General features: G+C 41.6%; 1 protein-coding gene across 1 annotated transcript; it reads right to left on the reverse strand.

Moving 5' to 3' along the window:
• Positions 1–2,498: 2,498 nt before the first annotated feature.
• On the reverse strand, positions 2,499–8,207 carry ETH_00006260 (CAM kinase, putative; the record flags this gene model as incomplete). The annotated part of the gene is made up of 6 exons (XM_013376187.1): positions 2,499–4,880; positions 5,142–5,251; positions 5,914–6,081; positions 6,509–6,663; positions 7,483–7,703; positions 8,169–8,207. 6 exons carry the CDS (start codon positions 8,205–8,207, stop codon positions 2,499–2,501), a joined length of 3,075 nt encoding a protein of 1,024 aa, XP_013231641.1.
• Between the last annotated feature and the right edge of the window lie 173 nt (positions 8,208–8,380).

An 8,380-nucleotide genomic window follows, 5' to 3' on the forward strand; every position in this document is an offset into this window, starting at 1 on the left:
TATTTATTTATGTTTTAATCAACTAATTAATTAATTAATTATTTATTTATTTATTTATTTATGTTTATTCATTTATTCATATTTATTATGTATTATCGCCATTTACCTGCTTTTATCTGTTTACTTTCGTTTATTTTTATTTTTATCTATTTGTATTTGTTTTTATTTATTTATATTTGTTTTATTTATTTATATTTGTTTTATTTATTTTTATTTATTTTTGTTTTTTGTTTTTTTGAAGCGGCGAAAGAATGCAATGCGACAGACGAGTTGGAGATGATGCAAAGACTTAAAGGTAATTAAATTAAATTAATTTAAATAAGTAAATAAATAAATACATAATAAATAAATAATGAATATTGAATAAATAAATAATAAATATATTAATTAATTAATTAATTAATTAAAGTTAATGATTGAAACAAGGAAGTAAATAAAGAATTGAATTGAAACGAATACTTGAATTTAATAAGTGAAATAATTAATTTTCCTCCATTATGTAATGTGGCTCTAAGCGGTAGCAAATAAATAATAAACGCAGATAAATAAATGAATGAATAAGCGAATAAATAAATAAATAAATAACAAATAAATAATAAATAAATAATAAATGAATAAATAAATAAATAAATGACAAGTCAGGTGTTTCTCGGAGAAGATTTCCTTTTACTTTTTGTCAATTTCCAAAATAGATTTCCAAATCTCATTTTTCGGGAATTCATTTATTTATTTGTTCTTAATTTATTTGCTGCTTCACCACTATTTATTATTACTAATTATCATTATTATTATTACTATTATTATCCTTATTTATTGTTTATTATTATTTATTATTAATTAATTTATTTATTTATTTATTTTATTTATTTTATTTATTTTATTTATTTATTTTGTGTTTAAGAAATGGAAAATGCGGCGAAGGAAACTTCCGAAGCTTCTGAGAGCGACAACGAGGATGAAGACATTTAAAATAAAAGTAATTTTATTTTAATTCATTTTAATTTAATTAATTTGATTGATTAAATTAATTAATTAATTAATTATCTATTATCTTATTATTCCTTTATTCATTTATTTATTTATTTGCTCATTTATTTAGGTGTCTAACTAAATAAACAAGTGATTAGTTAATGAATTAATAAACTAGTTTGCCAATTGATTTGGTGAATAATCAATTAATTGCCAGTTTAATAATTAAACAGTTGGCAAATTAAATAATCGATATTATAAAATGACAATTCTTTAATTCCAATTCATTTGAAATGAAAACATGAAGTTTCCATTTATTCATTACACGATTATTTTAATTTTAATTGATTTATAATAAATGAAAATTGAATGAAAGCTTTGCTGCTACTGATGCGACACCACTTTTCTCTTTTATCTTTGTAAATTCATTTCTTCTTGTTTTAAATTATTCCTCCCATTTAACATGCATCTAAATAAATAGAATATATCAAATATATCTAATTTGTCCAGTAAAAATAGGTAAATAAATAAAATAAATAGATAAATAAAATCCTAAAAGTTCTAAATTGCTGCTGCAGCTTTGGGCGAAAATGTGGAAACGAAGAATTGGGGAAGTGAAAAATCGAGAAAAGAAAAAGAGGACAAAAAAGAAAACTCGAAAAGAAAGAAAAGTCAAAAAAGAAAAGTTAAAAAAGAAAAGTAAAAAAGAAAACTCGGAAGATAAAAGAAAGGACAAACTAGAAAAGGACAAAAGGAGAAAATGAAAAGATAAAGAAAGAACAAATGACAAAACGAGAAAAGAGAAAATCCGAAAAGAGGAAAAAAGAAACAAATCATAAAACGCCTCGGCATCAGTTTCGTTCTTGCCGCCGCAGCAGAAAAGAAACAAATATCATTCATTAAATAAATAAATTAAATAATTGATAAATAAACAATAAATATATATAAATGAATAAACGAATTGTAGATTGAGGAATCCATTAGGCGGAAAGAATTCATAAATCCGGCAACGGCAAATTCGAAGCCAAGGCGACAAGAACTATTCAGTAGCAGCAGCAGCTATTCTTCTGCCGCGCCATCATAAATAAATAAATAAATGAACAAATAAATGAATGAATAAATGTGAATAAATAAACAAGTGGATAAATGGCAAGTGAATGGATGCAGCCAATGAGCACACTGTGTACGTACACCCGGCCGAAGAGCGGCGGAGGCCTCGGGGACGCGACTGCGGGGAAAGTGCTGGATGAATTGGGAAAGCTAGAAGAAATAAAGAAGTAAATGAAAAAAAGAACAATAATGATTTGTGATATGATATTTGTGTTCCAGAAGTCCTTTGGCGGTCTTCGGGGGCGCGGGCGGGGCTGCTGAGGTGTCTGTACACCGCGAGCGGCGCGCGGAGCGGCGGCGAACTGGGAGCGAAAACTGGTCGAAAAGAAGCATTTTTTGGAGTTTCGAAGAGGAAAAGAGTTGGAAATGAAATACTTTTGATTTTCGGGAGGGTCTGGAGAGAAGTTGGCGGAAATGCGTCAGTTTTTGAGGGCCTTGATCGCGTCGACCTGGTCGGTCCTCAGCTGTATGTGCAGCTTCAGGTCCAGCAGCTTGCTGTTGCGCTCGGCGGCGAGCTGTAGATACACCCGAGCGTGCGTGCGGAACTTCACCCAGGCCGCCAAAAGCCTTTCCACTTTATTTGAAATTACTTTTTTCAGAGTTGCGTTCTTCTCGCGCGGCCGCACCAGCGCCTCCGTGGTCTGCTGCAGCTGCAGCAGCCGCGACAGAATTAAGTCGAAGTTTCCGAAAAAACTTCCGACAAAAACTAAAATGCAATCTGCTTCTCGCAGCTTCTCCAGAGTCCGCAGCCGCAGTCGCGACACCGCAATTTCCGCAGCCATGTCCCGTCCCTTTGCTGCTGCTGCTGCTGCTTCCTTCCGCTTCTTGCTGCTCCCGCACCCGCGGCCCTCGCCTCCTGCTGCTGCTGCTGCTCCCGCTGCTGCTGCTGCGGGGGGGGCAGACGGGCTGCACAGCAGCAGCTCCGTGCACGCCGTCTCGCCAGACCCGCTGCTGCTGCTGCTGCTGCTTTCTCCTGCTCCTGCTGCTGCAGCGGGAGCACCAGCAGCAGCAGCAGCAGCAGCAGGTTCGTTGTCTGCTGCTATGCTTTCGAAGCTGAGTGCCGCCTGGACGTCTCTGGGCGCGTTGTTTTGGCTGTCCTTGTTGTAGCTCGCATAACTGCTGCTGCTGCTGCTGCTGCAGCCGCTTTGCCGCATTTGCTGCTCCCGCGCTGCTGCTGCTTCCGTCGAAAGAAATAAAAAATCCAAAATTTCTTCTGTCACGACAGAAGGGTCTGGAAGGGCCACTTGGCTCCAGGCTTCCACTCCCGCTGCCACTTCTTGCTGCTCTGCTGCTGCTGCTCCTCCTGCTGCTGCAGCTGCTGCTGCTGCTGCTGCCGCCGCTGCTGGCTTCCGGTCCAGCTCCGCGCAGCTGTACAGCATGCGCCGCAAACTCGCCCCCAAGAACTCCCGCAGCATGTCCATCCGCCCCTTGCTGCTGCTGCTGCTGCTGCTGCTGCTGCCGCCCCACACGTCAATTCCCTCTTCCAGCAAATTAGCTTCTCGAGTTTGCTGCTCAGCTGCCGCCGGATGAGCAGCAAAAACAGGAGATATCAACGCCTGCTGAAGAACTGCTGCTGACTCCTCCTTCCGCTGCTGCTGCTGCACTTGCTGCTGCTGCTGCTGTGTCTGCTGCTTCGGCTGCACTTGCTGCGCTTGTTGCACTTGCTGCACTTGCTGCCGCTGGTGTTGCTGCACTTGCTGTTGCTGCAGCTGCTGCTGCACTTGGTGTAGCTGCTGCTGCACCTGGTGCTGCTGCTGCTGCATTTGCTGCTGCTGCTGCTGCATTTGCTGCTGCTGCTGCTGCATTTGCTGCAGCTGCTGCTGCTGCTCCTGCTCGGGAACCGAACTAATGGAGCCTCTCAAAGAGTTAATTGAATTAAGAGCTTCTGCTTCCCCCAGCTCCATAGAAAGCGGCGTCTCTGCCCCTGAGGGCGCGTCGCTGGCTTCTGCTGCTGCTGCTCGCTGCTGCTGCTGCTGCTGCTGCTGCGAGGTCCCCGCAGAAAGAGCAGCAACGACGCAGCAAATAAGGTCTGAAACTGAAGACTCCGCCAGTTCATATCTGTGGCCCAGTCTTTCTCCTTCTCTTTGCATTTCGCAAATCCATTTTCTTATTTCTCCAAACAACTCCAAAACGGCTTCTTCAGTACCCTCGGGGGGCCCCGGGGCCCCTCCCCCGTAGGGGCCCCCCCCATAGGGGCCCCCCGGGGGGCCCCCCTGGGGGTCTGAGCAAAGGGCGCGAATGTCATTAATGGTTTCAATTGCAGAAGTGGCGGTGAGTTCGAAGAAAGCGACAGCTGTCTGTACACTCCGCTGGAGACCCCACAAGTCCTTCTGGATCTTCTCCGCGAGGAGAAACATGGGGGACAAAGAGCCCCCCTGGGGCCCCCAGGCGGGGCCCCTGAGGGAGAGCAGCAGCAAGTGCGTGGACAGCAGCAGATGCAGCTGCAGCGGCAGCAGCAGCGGCAGGTGGAAGGGCGGAATGGGCCGGCTCGTCTTCAGGAATCCCGGCAGCATCGGCCCCACAGACACTTCGTAGGGGTCGCTGCCCGGGCGCGCCTCCACTGCTGCGTCTGCTGCTGCTGCTGCTGCTGCTGCTGCTGGCGAGGCGGGCGAAGCAGCGGCCGCGCGCCACGCAGCAAGCGGGTAGGGAAGAGCCGCGGAGGCCAGCGGAGGCAGAGGAGGCATGAAGCCGAAGGAAACGCTTCTGCTGCTGCTGCTGCTGCTGCTGCTGCTGCTGTCCAGCGCAAAGCGGATTCGGTCGCTTTCGCACAGCCACCGCATCATCCACGGGTGGTAGAATATCTGAAAACAAAACGAAAAGGCCCTTTTGGACCCCAAAATGGAAAATAAACCCAAAAAAACAAAAAAATGAATTTAAATGGCCCAAAGATGCGGGAAAACGGACAAATCCGGAGAATCGCGAAAAGTTGAATTGCAAAAGAGCCCGGCGAGCCGCCGTTCAAGTTGCTGCTGCTGCTCCTGCGTTTCCTCTTTTGCATTTAATTGCATTTTGGCATTTTTAAATTGCAAAAATACGTTTAATTGAAGTCAACTCCTAATCACCTCTCTTTCTGTTATTCTTCTGCTCTGATCCACCACCAGTGCTCGCCGGATCAGATCCTTCGCCTCCTCAGACACCCGGGAAAAACGCGCATGGCGAAAGTGGAAACGGCCTGAAATAACAAATCACAAATGTAAATGTAATTACAAAAATATAGATAATATAATAATTACTATTTATCATTATTATTATTGAAGCAATTCTTTGCTGCCAGCAGAAGAACGCAGTCGAGAGCGTTCGCGCACTGGAACTCCCGCAGCAAACGGCAATGACGCGCACAGAACCGCCAGCAGCAGCAGCTGCTACTGCAGTAGCAGCAGCAGCAGCTGCTGCTGCTGTTGCTGCTGCTGCTGCTGGGATAAACAGACGAGGATTCGCAAGGACAAGCAAAGACGGTATAAACCCCAAAACCTCAAGAGCATCGAGAAGATGAAAGAAGTTCGGAGACATAAAAGAGTTTTTAAAATCTCAAAAAGAAAAACAAAAAGTGCAAATAAAAGCAAAACCAAAAAGGACAAAAAGCTGCTTCTAGCTTTCCCGAAGAGTGCTGAAAGGGACCTCAAAAGAGAGCTCGTTAATTAAATTAAACAACTAATGTGTTGATTTGTTTTGCGTTTTTATTTTATTCTTTAGTGTCCTTCTTTGTGCACTGCACTTCGCTTCCTCCACTCGCTTTCAAATCATTCATGAAATCCTTTCAAGTTCCTCTTCTAAAAAAGTGGAAACTGAATTTAATTGAATTAATTTGAATTTAATTGAGTTTAAACAACTCACCATTTAACACCATTTGCCGCAGCGAACTCGCAGAGCCTTCGAAGGGATAAGTGCCCCCCAAAAAGACGTACAAACAAACCCCGAAGCTCCAAATGTCCGCCTCGAAGCTGTAGCTGCTGCTGCTGCTGCTGCTGCTGCTGCTGTGGCGGTTCGCGCCGCAGCTGAGCACTGAAAGAAGAAGCAGCAGCAACTTTAAAGCCTGTTTGAAATGCCAAAAAGAGTTTTAGTTCTTTTTAACATTTAATTTGATTCATTTTGACTTTAATTCGGCTGTATAAGGGCTTCTTCGAGCCCTCAGCGTCTGAAGGAGACTTTGATTTCGACTTCGAAGAAATATTCATTTATTGATATTTCCGGCAATTAATGGGAGCTTTTTGGAAATAAGAAACAAATAAAAAGCCGAAATGGAAAAAGTAAAAAACTGAAATGGACAAAAGACGAAAAAGGTGAACAGGTTCAGAGCGAGCGGGAGAGAGGGAAAGCTGGGCTGAAAAACGAGAAAACGGAGAAACTTGAGTGAACTCGAATGGAAAACTTGAAATTAAATTCAAATAATAATTAAATTAATTCAATATTCAATTCAATTCACACGCACCTTCGGGAGCCCAGTACTGCGGAGTTCCCACCATGGAAGTCGCCAGGACTTTGTTGGTGAGCAAAGTCTTGGCCAGCCCGAAGTCTGCAATTTTGACTTTGTAGAATCCGTCTTCGACTTCTTCGGAAATCAAAATGTTTTCGGGTTTTATGTCTCTGAAAAGCGAAAAAAAACGAAAACTTGCACAAGACAGAAGCGCTGCTGCAGCAGCCGTTGACTTCCCCGCAAACTGCAGTCCTTTCGGGCTTTATATTTCCGAAAAACAAAAATGAAAAGCTGCACGAGACACAAGTGCTGCTGCTGCTCTCCCAGCTGCAGAGACACTCCGTTCAAGTCCTTTCTGCTTTTATTTCCGATTTATTTCCACTTTTTTGAGGTCAAAAGGCCCTTTAATTTTTAAGTGTCTTTTGATTTGGAAATGAACTTTCAATTAATGCAAAAACACAAAATGTAAATGAAAAATTTGCAAAGAATTGGCAAACTGGCAAACCAGCAATTTTATCTCTGAATAAAAGATAAAATTGAAACAAAAGAAAGCAATTTGAAATAAAAGAGAAATAAGGGGAGAATAAACATATATGGGCTTTACATGCAGACAGCAGAAGAACGAGCCAAAAGAGCATCTAAAAGAACAGACAAAAGATACAGCAATGGGGCAAACGAGCAAACAAATAAAAGCCAAAAGGTTCACTTAAATGAAAAATAAAATAAAAAGAAAATGAAAAGAAAAAGAAAAGAAAAAGAAAAGAAAAAGAAAAAGAAAAGCCCTTGAAGAAGACCACTGGTGCAACTTCGCAAAACAGGAAACGCGAAGGAAACCAGCTCTTCCGCGAGTCCAAAGACACGACTTTAAAGGATTTGAAGCAATTAAAAACAATTAAAAACAATTAAAAACAATTAAAATCAATTAACATGTTTCAAAACGAATTAAAACGATGAAAACGACAGCGAAACGGGAAGCCGAAGTTGCAAACCTGTGGATGACGCTGGACTGGTGCATGAAGACCACGGCGGCCAAGACTTGGTGGGCCACGAAGCAAGCCTGGGGCTCCGAAAAAGATCCTTTTTCGACAATTTTGTAAAACAATTCTCCTTCTTTCATGAACTCCTGCACTATGAACAAAGAGTCCTGCGTCTCCACGAAGTCTATGAACCCCACGATGCACGGGTGACGCAGGCGCTTCAGGTGCTGCGCCTGCAGCAGCAGCAGCAGCAGCAGCAGCGGAGGCGGCAGCAAGGAGCAGCAGAAGCAGCAGCAAGAAGCAGCGGCAGCAAGCAGCAGCAGCAGCAGCAGCAGCAGCAAGAAGCAGCAGCAGCAGCAGCAGCAGCAGACACAGCAGTCGAGTACTCATTTTCTTCTTCTTTGTTTTTTATGTTTTAAAAGACTTTCAAAATAATTTGATTATTATCAGTGCCTAAATGCAAATATAAATTTGACAAAAAATATTTATCTTAACAACAACTCGGAAGTTTATATATTTTATGAAAGAAATAAAATTAATTTATTCAAAAGTTTGGAGAAAGAAGATGATCAATTGATCTATAAGTTCAAATGGAATCTAAAAAAAGATAATTAATTCACTTAATAGTTTAAATGCATTTAAAAGAAAAGTAAAAATTAATTTAATTAATTTATTTCAAAGTCTAGAATTTGAATTACTTCTGCACTCTTCTGATTTCCACTTTTCAATTTTCCCATTTTCGCATTTTCCAAATTTTTGAACTTTCGCACTTTTGAACTTTTCAATTTATAATTCTTTTTTAATCCAAAACTTTCGCAGTTTTGAATTTAATACAAATTAGATTTTATTAAATTATTTTTTTCCAAAACAAGTGCATTTTTAACTGCAGACTTGTGAACACAATCTATGC

This window comes from Eimeria tenella, genomic scaffold (assembly GCF_000499545.2).
Source record: "Eimeria tenella Houghton genomic scaffold, Eth_scaff32, whole genome shotgun sequence".
NCBI classification, from domain to species: domain Eukaryota; phylum Apicomplexa; class Conoidasida; order Eucoccidiorida; family Eimeriidae; genus Eimeria; species Eimeria tenella.